The sequence below is a fragment of the Eleutherodactylus coqui genome, chromosome 5, assembly GCF_035609145.1.
Source record: "Eleutherodactylus coqui strain aEleCoq1 chromosome 5, aEleCoq1.hap1, whole genome shotgun sequence".
Classification (NCBI taxonomy): domain Eukaryota; kingdom Metazoa; phylum Chordata; class Amphibia; order Anura; family Eleutherodactylidae; genus Eleutherodactylus; species Eleutherodactylus coqui.
Window position 1 is genome coordinate 6894620 of NC_089841.1, and position 24748 is coordinate 6919367.

Consider the following 24748-nt stretch of genomic DNA (forward strand, 5'->3'; position numbering starts at 1 on the left):
TGCGTTTCATAATAATCACCTTTAGCACATACATATTACACAGCATTGTATATACTTTTGGATTATGTGGAAAACCCAAACAAACACAGAGAAAACATACCAACTCCATGTAAATGTTGGCCTTGGTCAAATTTTAACCTAAGATCCCAGAATTGCAAGACAACAATGCTAACTGTTGAGGCACCATGCTTGCTCTTCCTCCTCCTTCTGATACTGTGCAGGCATTTTACCCTCCTTGATCCACAGTGTCCCGTGTGTAGCATGAATAGGTCATTGGAGGCATAACCATTCATAGTGAACAGCGCTTAATGATCATCTGGCTAGAATTGTCTGTGGCAACAGACGAGTGACTCCAGCAGAAACCACATCCCCATTCAATGCAGGAGGTACTGCAGTCAAATCCTGCATGCCTGAGCAGCATTCTTTAGCTTCCATGGGATATTAGAGCAGAAGACCCACTAGAGCGCCTCCGCTAACACCATGACACCGTACACAGCACCTTACCTAGGTCCCTGAGGTTGATAAATGGATCCTAGAGAACTGCAAAATGCAATGGCACTAATTGTTTCGGGTTGATGTAGGGTTCATGTGTGACGCAGACCCCATGAAAACATGGCCCCAGTTTTTAGCAAGACCTTAATTAGGCTGGTGGTGGTTCCATACCTTTTGTGTGGGGTATTCTAATGAGCCATTGACTGGTTCCTGCTGCGTTTCACTTCTCAGTTACCATTTGCAGCCCTTTATGGGATTCACGTATCCCCACAATGATGGAATATTACAGTCGACTAATGCACCATGCCATTGGGCTCAAGTTGTCCGGAATTGGTTTAAGGAGCATTCTGAAGATTGGTGTGGCCTGCATTTTCAGCCAACACGAGCCCAATCTAACACTGATTGGATGTGGTCGATAAGCCGATTTGCACCAGAGATCTTGCACCTACAAATGCTATGGAACTGTTGGTGGCTATCCAGATGGCTCATCGTCCCACCTCTGGAGTAGATGCCATGTAGAGTTGCTACACTTCACTGGGCTAGAGCAGGTCCTACATGATATTAGTTCCTGTCCCATGATTTTTGGTACTTCAATATATGTCAGTGTCATAGATGCAGGAGATGGATGTCAATTTTATGCATATATTGCTACACAAAACTTTTCTTGGGATACAAAACTACGGCTATAAAAATAACAGACTGCAGAGCCTGGTTCAGGATTTTAATGTAATTAAATACAATTATCCCCCCTGAAAGGATGATTTTCAAAAAAAAAACAGAAAGTGTCCTACCAAATTCTACCCAGTCAGAGCTCTGTGTTGTAATTCTCCACAAAACATCTGCCAGCACTGCCTCAACTGGAATCTGACGCAATATCTTAACATCCAAAGGATAAAATATGATCAAAGCAAACACAAAACAAGCAGGGAAGTTTCAAAAGCAAATGTTTAGTAACAACTGCTAACGAGTTCTGAGACGCAGCTACAGTAATGTGAAGTCTTCTCTGCCCGCGGGTGATTTCTAGATTTTCCAGTTATCTGGATTGTGGTTTTTTTTTGGATAACAGATGTTTATTGGTAATGCTATACATTAATCATCATTTACTGCTCACATTTATATCCTTATCTCTGACATGATATGTGCCTTTAATTGGACTGTAACAGTTTTTTTTAGTTCTTTCTTAATAAGAGGACTTAAAGAAAATGGTTACTTCTTCATGTGAGTTCTTTGATGTTTAAGTAGATGTGATTTTTGGGTAAAACATTTGCCACATTCCAGACATGAAAACGGCTTATTCCCTGTGTGAGTTCTTTTATGCGTAACAAGACCTGATTTCTGAGTAAAACATTTCCCACATTCCGAACATGAATACGGCTTCTCGCCTGTGTGAATTCTCTGATGATCCCTAAGCGTGAATTTAGTGATAAAACATTTCCCACATTCTGAGCATGAATACGGCTTCTCTCCTGTGTGACTTCTCAGATGTGTAACAAGACTTGATTTCTTAATAAAACATTTTCCACAATCTGAACACGAATACGGCTTCTCTCCTTTATGAGTACTTTCATGTGTAATAAGATTTGATTTCCAAGTAAAACATTTCCCACATTCTGAACATGAAAATGGCTTCTCTCCTTTGTGAATTCTCAGATGTGTAACAAAATAGGATATCTGATTGAAACGTTTTCCACAATCTGAACATGAATACGGCTTCTCCTGTCTATGAGTACTTTCATGAGTAATAAGATTTGATTTCCAAGTAAAACACTTCCCACACTGTGAACATGAATACGGCTTCTTCCCTGTGTGAATTCTCTCATGCGTAACAAGACTTGATTTCTGGGTAAAACATTTGCCACAGTCTGAACATGAATATGGTTTCTCCCCTCTGTGAGTACATCCATGTGTAATAAGATTTGATTTCCGAGTAAAACATTTGCCACATTCCGAACACGAATAAGGCTTTGACCCTGTGTGAATTCTTTGATGTGCAACAAGATCTGATCTCTGAATAAAACATTTCCCACATTCTGAGCATGAATATGGCTTCTCTCCTGTGTGAATTCTCTCATGCCTTACCAGAAACGATTTCTGTGGAAAAGATTTCCCACATAGCAAACATGAATACGGCTTCTCCCCTGTCTGAGCTCTTGGATGTTGAAAATCCTTTTTGAGACTTTTCTCCTGCACATGATGCTGTGGTGAGTCAGAAGACAGATGTTGTGTAAGAGGGTCAGATGACAGATCTTTGCCGAAAAAGGTTGAGGGTAAATCTGGGATAATGACACGCTCTTCATATGTACCCTGTGAGATACCACCATCATTTGAAGATATCAGATATCCCACTGAGCTCCTGGTACAGTCATCTGCCAAGAATGAAAGTGATTTTATTATTATTTTTAAAGGAATAATTTTAAATATTAAATCGATGTTTTAAAACACTTTTATTTATATTTTGTCTTTGTTATTAGGAATAAGAAAGTACTAGCAACAGTTTTTGCATCGGTTAAGAAAAAGGCACTGGCTTCTATTAGTTGGAATTAGTTATTTTGTTTTCAAGAAAATAAGAATGAACTGAAAATTTCTGGGAGCTTTAGGCCACTCCCATTTTATACAGCACCGAGCCTCCATGGATTTTAATGGGGCTTCCCAGATGAGCGTTTTAGAAACACTGCGATAATCGAACGATGTATGTTCTGTTTTCGTGCATTGCAGCGCTTTCTAATGCAGAACATCACCCATTGTAATGATGGGGTGCATTCTAAATGCTGTTAAAAGCGTGTGAAAACACTGTTCCAAAATGCTGTAGTATACCAGGTTCAAAAACGCCCACGTGAGGCTGGCCTCAAGGGTTTTTTTTATTTAAGTCCTAAGGTTAAGCTGAAGTCCATATATAATGAGCGAAGTGAGGTTAACCTGGAACCAGGCATGGGTGCCCGCTGTCACCAACTATCTGTGCATTAGAATAATCACACCAAACTAATACTCTAGAGACAAGAGTTGAGGAGAAAGAATATCCGTTGAGTCTCATTGCAGATGACAACATATTACCATTAATAAAGCCACAGACTAGTCTAATTAAAATGTTGGACGTTCTTGGTGTTCTCTGGCTCAGGCCTCTTTCCCACGAGTGTATATTGGCCGGCTGTTTTCACGGCTGGCTGATCTAAGCTGTGATCTGAGGCACTGGAATCACAAGACCCAGATGACACAATCCATGAAGTGGATTGCGTCATCTGGGTCCGTGTCTCCCCCTCATGGATTGCCTCAACTGGGTCTGTGTCTCCCCCTCATGGATTGCCTCAACTGGGTCTGTGTCTCCCCCTCATGGATTGCCTCAACTGGGTCTGTGTCTCCCCCTCATGGATTGCCTCAACTGGGTCTGTGTCTCCCCCTTATGGATTGCCTCATCTGGGTCTGTGTCTCCCCCTTATGGATTGCCTCAACTGGGTCTGTGTCTCCCCCTTATGGATTGCCTCAACTGGGTCTGTGTCTCCCCCTTATGGATTGCCTCAACTGGGTCTGTCTCCCCCCCTTATGGATTGCCTCAACTGGGTCTGTGTCTCCACCTTATGGATTGCCTCAACTGGGTCTGTGTCTCCCCCTTATGGATTGCGTCATCTGGGTCTGGGTCTCCCCCTTATGGATTGCGTCATCTGGGTCTGGGTCTCCCCCTTATGGATTGCGTCATCTGGGTCTGGGTCTCCCCCTTATGGATTGCGTCATCTGGGTCTGGGTCTCCCCCTTATGGATTGCGTCATCTGGGTCTGGGTCTCCCCCTTATGGATTGCGTCATCTGGGTCTGGGTCTCCCCCTTATGGATTGCGTCATCTGGGTCTGGGTCTCCCCCTTATGGATTGCGTCATCTGGGTCTGGGTCTCCCCCTTATGGATTGCGTCATCTGGGTCTGGGTCTCCCCCTTATGGATTGCGTCATCTGGGTCTGGGTCTCCCCCTTATGGATTGCGTCATCTGGGTCTGGGTCTCCCCCTTATGGATTGCGTCATCTGGGTCTGGGTCTCCCCCTTATGGATTGCGTCATCTGGGTCTGGGTCTCCCCCTTATGGATTGCGTCATCTGGGTCTGGGTCTCCCCCTTATGGATTGCGTCATCTGGGTCTGTGTCTCCACCTTATGGATTGCCTCAACTGGGTCTGTGTCTTCACCTTATGGATTACCTCAACTGGGTCTGTGTCTCCCCCTTATGGATTGTGTCATCTGGGTCTGTGTCTCCCCCTTATGGATTGTATCATCTAGGTCTGTGTCTCCACCTTATGGATTGTGTCATCTGGGTCTGTGTCTCCCCCTTATGGATTGTGTCATCTGGGTCTGTGTCTCCCCCTTATGGATTGTGTCATCTGGGTCTGGGTCTCCCAATTATGGATTGTGTCATCTGGGTCTGGGTCTCCCCCTTATGGATTGTGTCATCTGGGTCTGGGTCTCCCCCTTATGGATTGTGTCATCTGGGTCTGTGTCTCCACCTTATGGATTGTGTCATCTGGGTCTGTGTCTCCACCTTATGGATTATGTCATCTGGGTCTGTGTCTCCACCTTATGGATTGTGTCATCTGGGTCTGTGTCTCCACCTTATGGATTGTGTCATCTGGATCTGTGTCTCCACCTTATGGATTGTGTCATCTGGGTCTGGGTCTCCCCCTTATGGATTGTGTCATCTGGGTCTGGGTCTCCCCCTTATGGATTGTGTCATCTGGGTCTGTGTCTCCCCCTTATGGATTGTGTCATCTAGGTCTGTGTCTCCACCTTATGGATTGTGTCATCTGGGTCTGTGTCTCCACCTTATGGATTGTGTCATCTGGGTCTGTGTCTCCACCTTATGGATTGTGTCATCTGGGTCTGTGTCTCCACCTTATGGATTGTGTCATCTGGGTCTGTGTCTCCACCTTATGGATTGTGTCATCTGGGTCTGTGTCTCCACCTTATGGATTGTGTCATCTGGGTCTGTGTCTCCACCTTATGGATTGTGTCATCTGGGTCTGTGTCTCCACCTTATGGATTGTGTCATCTGGATCTGTGTCTCCACCTTATGGATTGTGTCATCTGGGTCTGTGTCTCCCCCTTATGGATTGTGTCATCTGGGTCTGTGTCTCCCCCTTATGGATTGTGTCATCTGGGTCTGTGTCTCCACCTTATGGATTGCCTCAACTGGGTCTGTGTCTCCACCTTATGGATTGCCTCAACTGGGTCTGTGTCTCCACCTTATGGATTGCCTTAACTGGGTCTGTGACTCCACCTTATGGATTGCCTCAACTGGGTCTGTGTCTCCACCTTATGGATTGTGTCATCTGGGTCTGTGTCTCCCCCTTATGGATTGTGTCATCTGGGTCTGTGTCTCCCCCTTATGGATTGTGTCATCTGGGTCTGTGTCTCCCCCTTATGGATTGTGTCATCTGGGTCTGTGTCTCCCCCTTATGGATTGTGTCATCTGGGTCTGGGTCTCCCCCTTATGGATTGTGTCATCTGGGTCTGTGTCTCCCCCTTTATGGATTGTGTCATCTGGGTCTGTGTCTCCCCCCTTATGGATTGTGTCATCTGGGTCTGTGTCTACCCCTTATGGATTGTGTCATCTAGGTCTGTGTCTCCACCTTATGGATTGTGTCATCTGGGTCTGTGTCTCCACCTTATGGATTGTGTCATCTGGGTCTGTCTCCATTTTATGGATTGTGTCATCTGGGTCTGTGTCTCCCCCTTATGGATTGTGTCATCTGGGTCTGTGTCTCCCCCTTATGGATTGTGTCATCTGGGTCTGTGTCTCCACCTTATGGATTGCCTCAACTGGGTCTGTGTCTCCACCTTATGGATTGCCTCAACTGGGTCTGTGTCTCCACCTTATGGATTGCCTCAACTGGGTCTGTGTCTCCCCCTTATGGATTGTGTCATCTGGGTCTGTGTCTCCCCCTTATGGATTGTGTCATCTGGGTCTGTGTCTCGACCTTATGGATTGTGTCATCTGGGTCTGTGTCTCCACCTTATGGATTGGGTCATCTGGGTCTGTGTCTCCCCCTTATGGATTCTGTCATCTGGGTCTGTGTCTCCACCTTATGGATTGTGTCATCTGTAATCTGTTATCTACAATCACTTTTACATCAATATTTACTTGGTATATATGATGGGTAAACAGATGGCTGAAAAAAATGACAGAATATGGAGCCTAAAAATTCATTATCAAATAGTTGTAATGGGTGAATGATGAGAGGAGCTGACTGCCCTGAGCTTTATTCACTGGTTATTACTCACCAGGGAAGATACCTGCAGGAATCCCCTCCGTACATGTAATTACAGGTGATGTGTATTTATGTCTATTACCTGCTGATGTACTTTGTCGGTGGTCCTCCATCATGGCGTCCTTGTACAGATCCCGGTGTCCTCCTATATACTCCCACTCCTCCATGGAGAAATAGACAGTGACATCCTGACACCTTATAGGAACCTGACAACACAATATACAGTCATCACCCAGACCCTCCTGTTACCGTATAATGTCCCCCACATTCCCCGCAGCGTCACCTCTCCAGTCAGCAGCTCCATCATCTTCTTGGTGAGCTCTAGGATCTTCTCCTTATTGTTCTTCTCATGTATTGTGGGGTGAGGGGGCGGCTCTATGATTGGGCTCAGGGGTCTTCCCCATCCATCACACACAGGAGCCCCACATCCATCACTAGAGGTCTTCTTCACTACTGTGTAGTCCTGTTTATGGAGAGACAGTAATAAATATCACTACAGATATTTCCAGAGTCCGTCACCTCTCCAGTGACATCATCTGTTATCCCCATAGATAAGAATGATGTAATGTGACATCATCAGACTCTCTCCCCTCCCCAGTGACATCATCAGACTCTCTCACCTCTCCAGTAAGCAGGAAGAGGATCTCTAGGGTGAGATGTAATATCGTCTCTGACATCTTGTCTCCGTCCATCAGGATTCTCTTCTGTAGATTGGACAGAGGATCCTGTAGCGCCAGAACCTGAATAGGAAGAAGATTGAAAATCACACAAAATAAGGTGACCAGAATTCTGTGTGATATCACTGCTATGGCTGCGATTGGTTCATCAGGCGCTGCAGTGATTGGTTCTCAAGCACTGCGGCTCAGCCAATCAGAGCCAGGTGGGCTTTACGGACCCCCTGATCATGAAGCGGGGGCTGTAGACTACCAACAAGTGTGATGGAACTGCCGGAGGAATAGTGCGGCGGAGCAGACAACGGCTGTTAGGTAATGTATTGTTTGGGTTTTTTACTGCAGCTAGGGCTTATTTTAGGGACAAATAGTAGGAGTTCCTACTGTAAAGGTTGCATTGCACCACATGAAAACTGCAATTTTGTCCGATGCAACAGAAAGGAAGGCTCCATAGGCAAACATGATCTACAAAACATTGCAAATCGCGTCTGTATAGAGCGCACCGTGACTCACAATATGGCAGGCTGCAAAACATCACTAATGTGAAGGAACCCACTGGGAGGCAGGGCCTCCTACACACGCCACTTGTAGCACTGTGAGGGAAGCACACAATTATGTCGCTCGTGTGAAAGAGGCCTTAGTCAGCTTGAGTGATGCGGCCATGTGCAGAGTGGCCTCACTAGTAATAGTGACCCCCCACAGTGGCCTCACTAGTAATAGTGACCCCCCACAGCGGCCTCACTAGTAATAGTGACCCCCCACAGCGGCCCTCACTAGTAATAGTGACCCCCCCCCCACAGTGGCCTCACTAGTAATAGTGACCCCCCTCCCCCCCACAGTGGCCTCACTAGTGATAGTGACCCCCCCCCCCACAGTGGCCCTCACTAGTAATAGTGACCCCCCCCACAGTGGCCCTCACTAGTAATAGTGACCCCCCCCCCCCCCAGTGGCCTCACTAGTAATAGTGACTCCCCCCCTCCACACAGTGGCCTCACTAGTAACAGTGCCCCCCCCCCACAGTGGCCCTCACTAGTAACAGTGACCCCCCACAGTGGCCCTCACTAGTAACAGTGACCCCCCACAGCGGCCTCACCAGTAATATTGACCCCCCACAGTGGCCTCACCAGTAATATTGACCCCCCACAGTGGCCTCACCAGTAATAGTGACCCCCCACAGTGGCCTCACCAGTAATAGTGACCCCCCACAGTGGCCTCACCAGTAATAGTGACCCCCCACAGTGGCCTCACCAGTAATAGTGACCCCCCACAGTGGCCTCACCAGTAATAGTGACCCCCCCCCCACAGTGGCCTCACCAGTAATAGTGACCCTCCACAGTGGCCTCACCAGTAATAGTGACCCTCCACAGTGGCCTCACCAGTAATAGTGACCCCCCACAGTGGCCTCACCAGTAATAGTGACCCCCCCCACAGTGGCCTCACCAGTAATAGTGACCCCCCCCACAGTGGCCTCACCAGTAATAGTGACCCCCCCCACAGTGGCCTCACCAGTAATAGTGACCCCCCCCACAGTGGCCTCACCAGTAATAGTGACCCCCCCACAGTGGCCTCACCAGTAATAGTGACCCCCCCACAGTGGCCTCACCAGTAATAGTGACCCCCCCACAGTGGCCTCACCAGTAATAGTGACCCCCCCACAGTGGCCTCACCAGTAATAGTGACCCCCCACAGTGGCCTCACCAGTAATAGTGACCCCCCACAGTGGCCTCACCAGTAATAGTGACCCCCCCCCCCCCACGTTGGCCCTCAGTAGTAACATAGTAACTTAGGCTAAATGAAAAAATGTCCATCTAGTTCAGCCTGTTTCAACCCCCCCCCCCCCCTGTTGATCCAGAGGAAGGCAAAAAAAAACTATGAGGCAGCAGGAAAAAAATTCCTTCCTGACTCCATAATGGCAGCCAGAGTAATCCCTGGATCAACATTTGAGATCAACAACCCCGCTGGTCACCTAATGTCTACATCCTGTAATATCCTTCCTCTCCAGAAAGACATCTAGTCCCTCTTAAACTCCTCTATGGATCCTGCCATCACCACATCCTCAGGCAGAGAGTTCCACAGTCTCACTGCTCTTACAGTAAAGAACCCCTTTGTGTGTTGGTGATGAAACCTGCTTTCCTCTAGACGTAGCGGATGTCCTCTTGTTACCGTCGCAGTCCTGGGTGTAAACAGATCACGGGAGAGATCCATGTGTTGTCCCCTCATGTACTTATACACAGTTATTTGGTCGCCCCTTAGCCGTCTTTTTTCCGGGGTGAATAATCCCAGTTTTGGTGCCTCTCTGGGTATTCCAGTCCCCTCATTCCATGTATTAGTTTAGTTGCCCTTCTTTGAACCCCCTCAAGCACTGTAACATCTTTCCTGAGCACCGGTGACCAGAATTGTACGCAGTATTCCATGTGAGGCCTGACAAGTGCCTTATATAGTGGGGGGGATAATGTTCTCGCCCCTCGCCCCTATACCTCTTTTACTGCACCCCAAGACTCTTAGCTTTTGCAGCAGCTGCCTGGCATTGATTGTGGCCCCAGTAGTATTAGAGCCCCCATATACTAACCTCCTCCTGGTCTTCAGCGCTCCGCTACAGCGCCTCCTGTGGAACCAATGAGAAGAGGTCAGGGGAGGAAGATCATCGCTGGGGGCCGGACACTGAGGGGTTAATGAGGCTCTGGGCTGCTCACCCGCTGCCTCCACTTGCAGGGGCTTCAGGACCTGTGATGATGTCACAGTCATGTGATCAGTTAGGGGCAGGGCCAGGTCACATGATCAGAGTGTGCCTGTGAAGCTCGTGTAGTTGAGCTGTGTGTGTTCTGGCTCCCCTCCTGCGGCTTCTGCCCAGCCAACGCCAACAGTGATTCCCAGGGGTTCATTCACACGGGCGATTGTTCACTGAATGCCCCATTCCTATCCGAGGATCGCAGAAGAATGTGGTGTGTCATGTGCGGCGGAGACCCCTCTGATCCCGACCGTTTAACCCCATCATGGCCGCTGCGGGGTGATCACAGGGTGCCCATGGCTTCTCATGTAAGGCCTCTGACTGCTGGTGGGTGAGCAGTGCTGTATACTGCGGCAGTACCAGCCGTCCAACCAGGGGGCCACGAAATGTGCGAAAAAGCTCAAAGTCAAAGAAAGTCTATAAAAAAGAAATAACAGAAATAAAAGCCAACGTTCCCAGCACATAAAGCTGCTACATATCAGAGCGATCGGAGCGCCCCGCCGGCACGGCATGAGGTCCGCGACCCGCACCTCAACAAAAAATGGGGGAACTGATGATAATCACTCATCTACCTCCAAAAACACAATGAAAAGGGATCAAAGAGTCGCATGAACCCCAAATAGTACAAGAGGGCGCCGCCGCTCGTCTGGCAGAAGCCACGGCCCTGGAGGACGGCGATGAAAGACAATGAAGCCACGGCCCTGGAGGACGGCGATGAAAGACAATGAAGCCACGGCCCTGGAGGACGGCGATGAAAGACAATGAAGCCACGGCCCTGGAGGACGGCGATGAAAGACAATGAAGCCACGGCCCTGGAGGACGGCGATGAAAGACAATGAAGCCACGGCCCTGGAGGACGGCGATGAAAGACAATGAAGCCACGGCCCTGGAGGACGGCGATGAAAGACAATGAAGCCACGGCCCTGGAGGACGGCGATGAAAGACAACGAAGCCACGGCCCTGGAGGACGGCGATGAAAGACAATGAAGCCACGGCCCTGGAGGACGGCGATGAAAGACAACGAAGCCACGGCCCTGGAGGACGGCGATGAAAGACAACGAAGCCACGGCCCTGGAGGACGGCGATGAAAGACAACGAAGCCACGGCCATGGAGGACGGCGATGAAAGACAATGGTGTTACTTCATAAAGGGCTTATGTTGCATCAGAGTAACAACAATAGATACAATGTCTATAAATAGCGCATCGGCGAAGAATAAAGTATCCACTCCTCACGGGGAGCCGAATAACAAGGTCAGCGCGCTAGACAGAAATGCCAGGAAGAAATGGTCAAAAACTCAGTTTCCCCCAAATTTACCAAAGGAAGCTAGAAACCATCCCCCAGATGCCGACCCCTCGCGGAGCTCCGCTGGCGGTGATCAAGAAGGTTCTGGATCTTGGAATGTGGAACAATCAGTGCTGCGTTTATAAGTGTTTAATTCTAGAAATATAGTAGCAGATAAATGTAATGGTATGCTCCAGACTGTACCATTGCTGACCTGCAGGGGGAGGGTTGCTCAGGATCCCCACCGATCAGCTAACTGACTGAAGTGATAGTGCAGCACGACTGTCACTTCAGTCCATACCAGGCACAGCGCCATACATTCTACAGTGGCTGTGCCTGGTATTGCAGCTTAGTCCCATTCACATGAATGAGACTGAGCTGCTCTGAATATGACATCACAGTCCTGAGAAGAGGCTGCAGCGCTCACTCCATGGCCACGGCCTCTTCAGTCAGAGGACCACACTGATCAACAACTGATGACCCATCCTGAGGATAAGTCATCAATAGTACAATCCTAGGAAACCCCTTTAATGGAGGGGCATTACTACTGACTGTGGCACTACGAATGGGGAGATGATGTAGAGGTAACAAAGCCGGATGTCTGTGTTAAATGCCAGAGATAATCTGTGACTGGGAGAGGATGTCATGGCATCTGGGCCACATGGAGAAGAGAAAGTGAAAGCCAGTCAGAGAGGATGCCACCTGTGATCACTAGATATAATGGTACACTAGTCCTGTATACGCTCTTCAGAGCACCTGTGTAGAGTTGGTATATACGCTGTATGGTCACCATTGCTGTGGTGTTATTAGGCCACAAATAGTGTTAGTACTGGTGATACTGCCCTTCATAGTGGTCTTTATTCAGCATGTTTGCATCAACCACTAGGTGGCGGTAATCGGTGATCATGGTCTGCCGGGATTATTTGGTCCTTTACATCTGTGTTCCCCAACTCCAGTCCTCAGGGACCGCCAACAGGTCATGTTTCCAGGATTTCCTCAGTGTTGCACAGGTGATGTCATTATTGTCGGGGCCTCAGACATTGCCACAGGTGTTCTTACCATAGGATATCCTGAAAACATGACCTGTTGGTGGTCCCTGAGGCCTGGAGTTGGGGACCCCTGCTTTACATAGTGTTGCTATTGTTAACATTGTAAATGTTTATAAAATAAAGCAAAAAATGTTTTTTTTTCTAACTGTACCATTTTAATAAACTTTATTAACATTTATTCTGTTCTTTACTTAGTCACAATGGGATTCTTTGATCCCTTCTGTCATGCTTTGGTATGCTCAAATAGCAGAGAATTCTTCCATGTGTGTCTAAAACTACAAAGCGATCTACTAGGCGGTGCGATAGTCATATAGCTGTGGCATACCCAGGGGGGGCTTTCCTTGCCCTCTGGCTGCCATGTTTACCCCCCTTTAACGATGGCACTCCGTCTCTGGATGAGCCCGGTCACCTTGTTTGCCCTCACACATCCACTGGTCCCAACACCTCCTAACAGTCTGAACAGATCGTTCTCTCTACTAGTGGCCTGTAGGGGGCGTCCTGAGCCCGGTCACCATGTGTGCCCTCACACATCCACTGGTCCCAAGACCTCCTAACAGTCTGGTCAGACGCTCCTCTCTACTGGTGGTCTGTAGGGGGCATCCTGAGCCCGGTCACCTTGTGTACCCCCAGTCACTGGTCCCAACACCTCCTAACAGTCTGAACAGATCGTTCTCTCTACTAGTGGCCTGTAGGGGGCGTCCTGAGCCCGGTCACCATGTGTGCCCTCACACATCCACTGGTCCCAACACCTCCTAACAGTCTGGTCAGACGCTCCTCTCTACTGGTGGTCTGTAGGGGGCATCCTGAGCCCGGTCACCTTGTGTGCCCCATCCACTGGTCCAACACCTCCTAACAGTCTGGTCAGATGCTCCTCTCTACTGGTGGTCTGTAGGGGGCGTCCTGAGCCCGGTCACCTTGTGTGCCCCCAGTCACTGGTCCCAACACCTCCTAACAGTCTAGTCAGACGCTCCTCTCTACTGGTGGTCTGTAGGGGGCATCCTGAGCCCAGTCACCTTGTGTGCCCCCAGTCACTGGTCCCAACACCCCCTAACAGTCTAGTCAGACTCTCCTCTCTACTGGTGGTTTGTAGGGGGTATCCTGAGCCTGGTCACCTTGTGTGCCCTCACACATCCACTGGTCCCAACACCTCCTAACAGTCTGGTCAGATGCTCCTCTCTACTGGTGGTCTGTAGGGGGCATCCTGAGCCCTGTCACCGTGTGTGCCCTCACACATCCACTGGTCCCAACACCACCTCACAGTCTGGTCAGATGCTCCTCTCTACTGGTGGTCTGTAGGGGGCGTCCTGAGCCCGGTCACCCTGTGTGCCCTCACACATCCACTGGTCCCAACACCCCCTATCAGTCTGGTCAAAAGCTCCTCTCTACTGGTGGCCTGTAGGGGGCCTCCTGAGCCCAGTCACCTTGTGTGCCCTCACATATCAACAGGTCCGAACACCTCCTAACAGTCTAGTCAGAAACTCCTCTCTACTGGTGGACTGTAGGGGGCGTCCTGAGCCCGGTCACCTTGTGTGCCCCCATCCACTGGTCCCAACACCTCCTAACAGATGGTCCTCTCTACTGGTGGACTGTAGGGGGTGTATATGCTTACCATAATGTAATATTTTTTTCTCTCTTCAATAAAAATATCTCTTTTACATTGTTTGCACTGGGACGGCTGGTCCGGTTCCCTAGTGCAGAGTTTTACCGTCGGTTTATTGCCCTTGGATATGGATATTACAGTAATATTGACTTGAATGCCTTGCCATGTTGGTCTGCTCCAGCCAGTATGTGATGACATGTGATTGGATTACTTTCACTGCATAACAAAATGATTTATCAGGTTAATATTTGAGTATTTCTTGGTGATTGTACTGTAATTGTTCATATTTTTAGTAGTTATAATATTCAAGCAGCCGTTAGTACTTGGAATAGCCTAAATTAAATTTGGGCAAGTGCGATTTTATTATATGCACTGGTAAAACTAGGGTAGTACATGGCTGGCTAAGCTTACTCTATTGGATAGATGGTCTTGTGTTTTTGGAGCTGAGTAATCCAGGACCCTATTTGTAGGATCATTATTGTCCCCAGGACATATATACTTTTTGTATACTGGTCTAACTTTCCAATTTGTTGCGATGGAATAGTGATATACTATTAATACCCATATCAGAGGTGGCCTTATTGAAATTTGGGCTGGTGGAACCAGAGGTATATTAGTCCTCAGTAAAATGTGGTATACGTCATAAATATGAGGCCATGATATGTCCCTGTATAGGGTTTAGGGCTCCCACCCACTGGCGTTTTTTTCTCCACAGCGCTGCGAGATTAAGTGAAAACTCTCGCAGAGCAGTGCGAGAAAATCGCTGGGATATCGCTGCGACAGTCTTTTCAATGGGGCCGGCGGCAGCAGCGCTGGCCCCATTGAAAAGATATGGAGAATGCCGCGGACTTCTGCCACAGCTGTGGCAGAAGTCAGCGGCATGCTATCCCATTGCTTTCAATGGGATCGGTACTGCTGCCGATCCCATTGAAAGCAGTGGTTTCTGACAAGCCCCGCAGAATGATTATTGGAGAAGGGCTTGAAATATAAGCCCTTCCCTGATAATCATAAAAAAAGTGGTTAAAAAAATTATTAAAAAGTTACTCACCTCTCCTGCTGTCAGCCGAGTCCTCCGGCTGGCTCCCCAGCACTGCTACTGAGCTCTTTCAGCAGACGGGGATTTAAAAATCCCTGCCTCCTGAAAGGGCTGTGCTGATTAGCTGAGGGCTCAGCCAATAGCAGCTAGTGCTTAGCTATTGGCTGCGCGGTCAGCCAATGGCAGATATCTCTTAGCTATTCATTCATGAATAGCAATATCTTAGCTATGTGTGCTGGAGGGTTGGCAGGGCCAGGTAGCGACCCTCTTTAAAAAGGGGGGGGGCAATTGCCCACAATGCAGTTGCGAATCAATGAGAAATTGACGTTCGATCTTCATTCCAATCCTGTGCCACCTCTGTCAGGAGCTGCAAACGTGGTCATGAGTTACATAGCTATGGGGAATCCATGTGCCCACACAGTATTCATTCTGTCTAGGTGTCAGATAGCTCAATCGACACCGCAAGGGGAAAGCCATCTGCACTCTGCCCCTACCCAAGTCAGTCAGTGTCTTTGTGCCAGACAGGTCAAACACCACGATGGGAAGTCTGTGTGCACCAACAGCATAGGTGGGTCCAACACAACCCAAGACATGAACAATAAAGAAATCAGAGTGGCCAAACATGGCAGACTTACACTGCGCCGAGGACATAGGCCTCGGCCAACAGCTTCAGCAATCGTAGGCATGAACCGGACTTCGATGCTAGTACACCTGTGAAGGTCTCATTAAATCACTTACGTTTTCTTTCACCGCTCCAAAGACTGGATTAGCCAGGAAAAAGTTCCACAGGCCCAACCTGGCGCAGTTGCAGTTCCCCCGGGACATAGGCCTTGGCCAACAGCTTCAGTAATCGTAGGCAGGAAGCGGACTTTCACTGCACCCAGGACATAGGCCTCTGCACAAACCCTCAGAAATCGCGGGCCTAGAGCGGACTCCAATGCTAGCGTAGATGTAAACGTCTCATTAGTGCTGTATCGCTCCTCTTGTTTGTCCCAATGCAGTGCCCCGGATAGCTGCGGTAACGTGAGAGAAAATACATGTTGGCTTCGGCCCACACTGCATGCCCTAGTCAGTCTGTTTTTTTTTTTAAGTGCTAGGCAGGTACAACTCAGCTATGGGAAGTCTGTGTGTACCCACAGCATGGGTGGCTCCCAGGAACCCACAGACGGTACATAAAGAAATCCCATAGCAGTGCTCCGGATAGTTAAGGTAATGTGAGAGAAAATACATGTTGGCTTCGGCCCACATTCCATGCCCTAGTCAATCTGTGTTTTTTTCATAGTGCCAGGCAGGTACATCACCACTATGGGAAGTCTGTGTGGACCCGCAGCATGGGTGGGGCCCAGGAAGCCACTGACGGTACATAAATAAATCCCATTGCAGTGCCCCGGATAGCTGAGGTAACGGGAGAGAAAATGCAGGTTGGCTTCGGCCCACACTGCATGCCCTAGTCAGTCTGGGTTTTTTTCATAGTGCCAGGCAGGTACAACTCCACTATGGGAAGTCTGTGTGGACCCACAGCATGGGTGGCTCCCTGGAACCCACCGACGGTACATAAATAAATCCCATAGCAGTGCCCCGGATAGTTAAGGTAATGTGAGAGAAAATACAGATTGGCTTCGGCCCACACTGCATGCCCTAGTCAGTCTGGGTTTTTTTCATAGTGCCAGGCAGGTACAACTCCGCTATGGGAAGTCTGTGTGGACCCACAGCATGGGTGGGTCCCAGGAAGCCACCGACGGTACATAAATAAATCCCATTGCGGTGCCCCGGACAGTTGACGTAACGTGAGAGAAAATACAGGTTGGCTTCGGCCCACACTCCATGCCCTAGTCAGTCTGGGTTTTTTTTTTGTCCAGATAGGTAGAACACTGCAATGGGAAAACTTAGTGCACCCATAGTATACACAGACCCCTGTAATATTCTTGTAGCAAAGGTATAAGCTGACCCCAGTAACAGTTATGTTGCAGAAGTCTAGGGAGACCCCAGTAACATTTCAGTAGTAACAGTATAGACTGACCCCAGTAACATTTCTGTAGGGACAGTATAGGCAGAGCCCAGTAACATTTCAGTAGCAGCAGTATAGGCAGAGCCAAGTATTTGTAACATTTCAGTAGTAACAGTATAGACAGACCCCTGTAACATTTCAGTAGCAGCAGTATAGGCAGAGCCCAGTATTTGTAACATTTCAGTAGTAACAGTATAGGCAGACCCCAGTAACATTTCAGTAGCAGCAGTATAGGCAGAGCCCAGTATTTGTAACATTTCAGTAGTAACAGTATAGGCAGACCCCAGTAACATTTCTGTAGTAACAGTATAGACAGACCCCAGTAACATTTCTGTAGCAGCAGTATAGGCAGACCCCTGTAGCATTTCAGTAGCAGAAGTATAGGCAGACAGCTGTAACATTTTTGTAGCAGAAGTATACGCAGACCCCTGTAACATTTACGTGGCAGAAGTATAGGCAGACCCCTGTAATATTTCAGTAGCAAAAATATAGGCAGACCGAAGTAACATTTCTGTTGCAGAAGTATAGGCAGGCAGACCCGAGTTACATTTCTGTAGCAAGAGTGTAGGCCAACCCCTGACACATTGGTGTACCATGAGTGTAGGCGAAGGCCAGAAAAATTACTTGGATTACAGTATAGGTGAGGGCCCAAAAAATGAGTGTACCAACAGTACAAATGTACCCCTATAAAATTGCTCAACCGAGAGGGCAGGTGAAACCCATAATTATTTTAGCTCGCTTGTAACAGAGCCTGGAGGCAGCCCTGTTAAAAAAAATTGGTTCATGTTAAAGTTTCAATGCTTTAGTTAGAAACGTAGAAAAATTGTTTAAAAATAGTTATATGAGACTTTTGGGCTGCAGAAAAATTGGCAGTTCAGCGTGATGACATGATGTTTCAGGAGGAGGAGCAGGAGGAGGAGGACTAATATCATACACAGATTGACAAAGGTAAAGGTCCCTTTTTTTCCGGTGGTAGAGAAAAATCCGCAGTTGTAGCCAAAAGAACCTTTAAGTTCCGCTGCTCTCCACTGGTGGAAAAGAGAAGTCTGGGGAAATCTAGGCTTTGTTCATCTTTATGAGTGTAAGCATGTCGGCACTGGCAGTTGACAGGCGGGTACACTTATCCGTGATGATTCCCCCAGCTGCACTAAACACCTTTTCTGACAAGACGCTAGCGGCAGGGCAAGCAAGCACCTCCAGGGTATACAGCGCGAGTTCGTGCCACGTGTCCTGCTTTGACACCCAGTAGTTGTACGGAGCAGAGGCATCACAGAGGACGGTGGTACGACTGGCTGCGTACTTCCTCACCATCTTTTTACAGTGCTCCTTCCGACTCAGCCTTGACTGGGGGGTGGTGACACAGTCTTGCTGGGGAGCCATAAAGCTGGCAAAGGCCTTGAAGAGTGTTCCCCTGCCTGCGCTGACCATGCTGCCTGATCTCCGCACCTCCCCTGCTACTTGGCCCTCAGAACTGCGCCTTCTGCCACTAGCGCTGTCAGATGGGAAGTTTACCATCAGTTTGTCCAACAGGGCCCTGTGGTATTGCATCACTGTCGAACCCCTTTCCTCTGAGAGTGGAAAGGTTCTCCTTATACCGTGGGTCGAGCAGGGTGTACACCCAGTAATCCATAGTGGCCAGAATGCGTCTAACGCGAGGGTCACGAGAAAGGCAGCCTAACATGAAGTCAGCCAAGTGTGCCAGGGTACCAGTACGCAAGACATGGCTGTCCTCACTAGGAAGATCACTTTCAGGATCCTCCTCCTCCACAGCCCATACACACTGAACAGATGAGAGGCAAGCAGCATGGGTACCCTCTGCAGTGGGCCCAGCTGTCTCTTCTCCCTCTTCCTCCTCCAAAACGCGCTGAGGTATAGACATGAGGGTGCTCTGAATATCAAGCGACATACTCTCTTCCCCCGTCTCCTTTTCTGACCGCAAAGCGTCAGCCTTTATGCTTTGCAGGAAACTTCTCAACAGGCATAGCAGAGGAATGGTGACGCTAATGATTGCAGCATCGACACTCACCATCTGGGTAGACTTCTTAAAGTTTCCAAGGACCTGGCAGATATCTGCCATCCAGGCCCACTCCTCAGTAAAGAATTGAGGAGGCTGACTCCCACTATGCCGCCCATGTTGGAGTTGGTATTCCACTATTGCTCTATGCTGCTCTTACAGCCTGGCCAACATGTGCAGCGTAGAGTTCCACCGTGTGGGCACGTCGCACAGCAGTCGGTGCACTGGCAGATTAAACCGATGTTGTAGGATCCGCAGTGCGGCAGCGGCCGTGGTGGACTTGCGGAAATGTGCGTTGACCCAGCGCACCTTGTCGAGGAGGTCTGACAAGTTTGGGTAGCTTTTCAGAAACCGCCGAACCACCAAATTAAGACGTGGGCCAGGCATGGCACGTGCGTGAGGCTGCCGAGCTGCAGAGCCGCTACCAGGTTATGGCCGTTGTCACACACGACCATGCCCGGTTGGAGGCTCAGCGGCGAAAGCCAGCCATCGGTCTGCTCTGTCAGACCATGCAACAGTTCGTGGGCCGTGTGCCTCTTCTCTCCTAAGCTGATTAGTTTCAGCATGGCCTGCTGACGCTTGCCCACCGCTGTGCTGCTGCGTGACACCGACTGCTGGCGACGTGCTGCTGACACATCTTAATTGCGAGGAGGAGGAGGGGGAAGGATTAGTGGAGGTGGCATAAACCGCCGCAGATACCAGCACCGAGCTGGGGCCCGCTATTCTGGGGTTGGGTAGGACAAGAGCGGTCCCAGGCTCTGACTCGGTCCCAGACTCCACTAAATTCACCCAATGTGCCGTCAGGGAGATATAGTGGCCCTGCCTGCCTGTACTTGTCCACGTGTCTGTTGTTAAGTGGACCTTCCCAGTTACCGCGTTGGTGAGGGCACAATTGATGTTGTGGGAGACGTGGTCGTGCAGGGCTGGGACGGCACACTGGGAAAAATATTGGCGACTGTGGACCGATTAGCGCGGGACCGCCGCCGCCAACATGTTTTTGAAAGTCTCCGTTTCCACAAGCCTATACGGCAGCATCTCCAGGCTGATCAATTTGGCAATGTGCACGTTTAAAGCTTGAGCGTGCGGGTGCGTGGCGGCGTATTTGCGCTTTCGCTCCAACGCTTGTGCTAGCAACAGCTGAACGCTGCGCTGAGAGACATTGCTGGATGGGGTCGAGGACAGCGGAGGTGAGAGTGTGGGTGCGGGCTGGGAGGCGCTCGTGCCTGTGTCCTGAGAGGGGGGTTGGATCTGAGTGGCAGATTGGGGCACAAGGGGAGAGACAGTGGTGCGACCCGGAGGCGGTGAACAGCCTTTGTACCACCTTGTGGGGTGCTTGGCCATCATATGCCTGCACATGCTGGTGGTGGTGAGGCTGGTAGTGGTGGCTCCCCGGCTGATCTTGGCATGAAACAGGATGCACCCCACTATTCGTCGGTCGTCCGCACTCTCACTGAAAAACATCCACACCTTTGAGCACCTTAGCCTCTGCACGGTGGCTTGGTGCGAGGGGTTGCTTTGGGAAACAGTTCGGGGATTCTTCGCTCTGGCCCTGCCTCTACCCCTGGCCACCCCACTGCCTCTTCCAACCTGTCCTGCTGCTGCACTTGCCTCCCCCTCTGAAGACCTGTCCTCAGTTGGCTTATCAAACCAGGTGGGGTCAGTCACCTCATCGGCCAACTGCTCTTCCTCCGAATCCTCTGTGCGCTCCTCCCTTGGACTTACTGCCCTTACTACTACCTCACTGATAGACAACTGTGTCTTATCATCATCGTCCTCCTCACCCACTGAAAGCTCTTGAGACAGTTGCCGGAAGTCCCCAGCCTCATCACCCGGACCCCGGGAACTTTCCAAAGGTTGGGCATTGATCACGACAAACTCCTCAGGTGGGAGAGGAACCATTTTTTCCCAATCAAGGCAGGGGCCCCAGAACAGTTCCTGGGAGTCTGCCTGCTCATCAGAATATGTCATTGTCATGGAGTGAGGAGGCTGCGAGGAAGGAGGAGCAGCAGCGAGAGGATTCAGTGTTGCAGCAGTGGACGGCGTAGAAGACTGGGTGGTCGATACATTGCTGGATGCATTTTCTGCCATCCACGACAGGACCTGCTCGCACTGCTCTGTTTGTAATAAAGGTCTACCACGTGGACCCAAAAATTGTGATATGCAGCTGGGGACCCCAGAAACTTGCCTCTCTCCTAATCCCGCAGCACCCTCACTTAGACCTCTGCGTCCTCACCCACGTCCACGTCCACGTCCTCTAGCCCTACCCCTACCCCTCAGCATGGTGGATTACGAATAGAGCAGACACAGAGCGGTGTAAATAATTATGGAATTATTGGCCTACAGTTGGAGGCTGACAGTGGTATTGTAACGCTAACTCCAGGCATAAACAAAGAATACAGAAGGCTGCAAACAAGCCTAGCCGTGCAATAGTGATGCACTGTAACTCCCACCAGACAACCTGTAAAATGCACACGGTCAGGGGTAGCCGAACGAAGGAGCTTTTCTTGTAATTTTTTGGAAGTACAATGCAGGCTATATAGTGTGTATATGACTGTCCCTCTATCAGTGGCTGTGGCCGTACGCTGTGCGTGAAGTTGACGGCAGACACAGAGCGGTGTAAATAATTATGGAATTATTGGCGTACAGTTGGAGGCTGACAGCGGAAATGTTACGCAAACTGCAGCCAGAAAACAATTATACGGAAGGCTGGAAAAAGGTCTGGCTCTGCAATAGTGATGGACTACAACTCCCATCAGAGAACCTGTAAAATGCACACGGTCACAGGTAGCCCTAAGAAGGACCGTTGGGGTTCTTGTAGACAGGATCCTACACTACCACTGTCCCTATCTCAGGAGCACTTTCCCTATACTCTGTAGTACAGACTGCAGCCTGAGAACGCTATAGCTGTAATGGGGCTGCAGAGCCCGATATAAAAAAAAAAATTGTGCAAAACTGCTCCCAGCAGCCACAACAGTAATGCACACGGTCAGATGTGGCCCTAAGAAGGACCGTTGGGGTTCTTGAAGACGCTAACACTCTCCATATAGCAGCAGCACCACTCTCCCTGATCTCTCCCAGTGTGTCTGTGGTGAGCCGTGGGTGGCCCCACTTTATATACTCGGCGGTCACTTGATCTCGCCAGGCACTCACTGCAGGGGGGTGGGATAGGGCTGGAACGTCACAGGAGGAAGTTGTAATGCCTTCCCTGCATGTCTATTGGCCAGAAAAGGGCGCAAAACATTCAGGGAAGGAAATGCAATTGACTCGAGTACCGCGTGGTGCTCGTCTTGAGTAACGAGCATCTCAAGTACCCTAATACTCGAACGAGCATCAAGCTGAAGTTGCATCACGTGAAGTTGCGATCCTCCAGAGCGGCCATTGTTTTCATACGAGCGCGATCCATTTTTCCTATTTGAAACCACATACGATTTCTACACGTGCGTGAAATCTGCGCACGACAATCAAATGTGCAGCAATGTGTTTTCTCATAAAATTCATCGCAATCACAGAAACAAATTTGCAGGTTTACCAGTGCGATTTCAGTCCAAGTTTCTCAAACCAACATCACGCTCACCCATTTAAGGCATAAGGCAACTGTTTAACACAACGGGCTGCGGCACAGCTGCTCAGCTCCAGTCACACCCCTAAATAATGTAGTCATCATATAATAGATGCCAGCTCCACGCAGTGATAGTGATTACAGTGCAGTTATCTCCAGTGACAACAGGTGGCGCCTCCTCTAATTGCTATCGTCTGCTTTTGTTTTAATTCTCTATCTGGGCCCAGACCACCATGAAGAGTTCTTCTAGCCATGACTCATCTCTGCACCCTCTCCACATAGTGCTGCTACTCCTAATGCTCCTCTCAGTGCTCCCTACACAGTATTCGAGACCTCTGTTGTGCCGCACAGAGTGATAGTCTTCCCGCACACTAATAATTTCCCTATTGTACGCATCACAAATAATAATGCTCCCTTAGTGCCTCACAATTATTTTGCCATGCTTTTTACATCTGCACAGTCATAATCTCCCTTTGAGCCATGTACAAAGTGGCCTAGTTGTGCCCCTATATATTAATGGTGTCCCCTTTGTGTCTTTCAAAGAATAATAATGCCCTCTCTGTGTCCCCCACAAGGTAAGGGCGCCCACCCACTGGCGATTTTTTTCCCTGCGAAATTCGCAGCATTTTTTTCTCAGCAGTGGTCTATGGGACTTGTAATGTTAAAATCGCGATTTACCGCGAAATCGCGATTTTGCGCGATCGCGATTTTAACATTACAAGTCCCATAGACCCCTGCAGAGAAAAAAATTTCGCAGGGAAAAAAAACGCCAGTGGGTGGGCGCCCTTATGGTAAATGTTGTGCTCCTCAGGCCATAGTGCCCTCTATGTGGCCCCATGAAGTAATAAATGCTCTATTTTTTCCTCTTTCTTTTCCTCCCTGTAATGTTATTCATGTAATATGGAGTTGCTTAAAGGGGTTGTTCCGCGCCTAAAGAGAAAATTTTTGTTTTGCCCAGTCCCCCAGTACCTGTAAAGGAATACTGCTGCCAGGTGTTATTAAAAAAAAAAAAAATTCCCTTACCTGAATCCCCGTTCAGCAACTTTAAAAAATCTTCTTTCCAAGATGGCTGCCGCTGGTCTTCTCCCATGGTGCACCACGGGTCTTCTCCCATGGTGCACCGTGGATGTTCTTCTGCTGTCTGAGCTCCACTGCGGATTTCAGCCACCTCATTGGCTGATCGGCACCACATGACAGGGGCGGAGCTACGCGATGACGCTGAGAAGGGGGAGGAGCCAGGACGCAGCTCGTGAGCCCGGACCATCCAGAAGAGGATTCCTCTCTGCGCAAGCGCGACTGTTCTGGCGACCAGAGAAGAAGTTTGGTCGTTGCCATGGAGACAGGGACGCCAGCACCTGGAGGGGGTAAGTCTATAACTTCTGTATTGCCAATATTTAATGCACGATGTATATTACAAAGTGCATTAATATGGCCATACAGAAGTGCATAACTGCACTTGCTTCTGCAGGACAACCCCTTTAATGCTACTATGTGAGTGCTACCTCTAGTGTGGGAATCTTCAATCATTCGCTCCTCTCTGCTCTCAAACAGAAGACAATGGTTGAAGATTCACACACTGCTGTTAGCACTTGCGGAGCAGTAGTAAGCACCTCAGTGTTACATGATTAACATTACAGGTGGGAATGGCCTCAGTATGGTGAGGGGACATATGGGATCACAAGGCTTAGGGGCCCGGTTACAAGCGCTACCTGTATGACTTTGAGCTACAACATTGATTTTAGACCTTTTAATGGCTAACAAAAAGCAATAATGTTACAGTAAGCGTTCCAGGCTACTCAGGCTTCTTCATCAGGTTGGTATGACAAGATGTATCTGAACAAACACATATACACAGTCAGGTCACATTATTATGATCACCTCCCTCTTTCAACGGCACGCAGTCTATGAAGGCCTGGTCCGTATATAAGGTGTGCGATCGGTTGTCTGCTCACAGCTCATTGTCATGGGTAAAAGGGACGATTTATAAGAGTTGTAAAAAGGGATGATTATTGGTAGAGATGAGCGAATCTACTCATTTCGAGCAATTGCTCGATCGAGCACTGCGATT

At 49.1% G+C, this 24748-nt stretch overlaps 1 protein-coding gene across 1 annotated transcript in view; it reads right to left on the bottom strand.

Annotated features, from left to right (window-relative positions):
* Positions 1–1219: 1219 nt before the first annotated feature.
* The window catches only part of LOC136627299 (zinc finger protein 271-like), a 57707-nt gene continuing 34178 nt past the window's right edge, over positions 1220–24748 (bottom strand). The window contains exon 8 of the mRNA XM_066602289.1: positions 1220–2546. Coding sequence (XP_066458386.1) covers positions 1699–2546 — 848 coding nt within the window. The 3' untranslated portion in view covers positions 1220–1698. The remainder of the gene's footprint in view (positions 2547–24748) is intronic.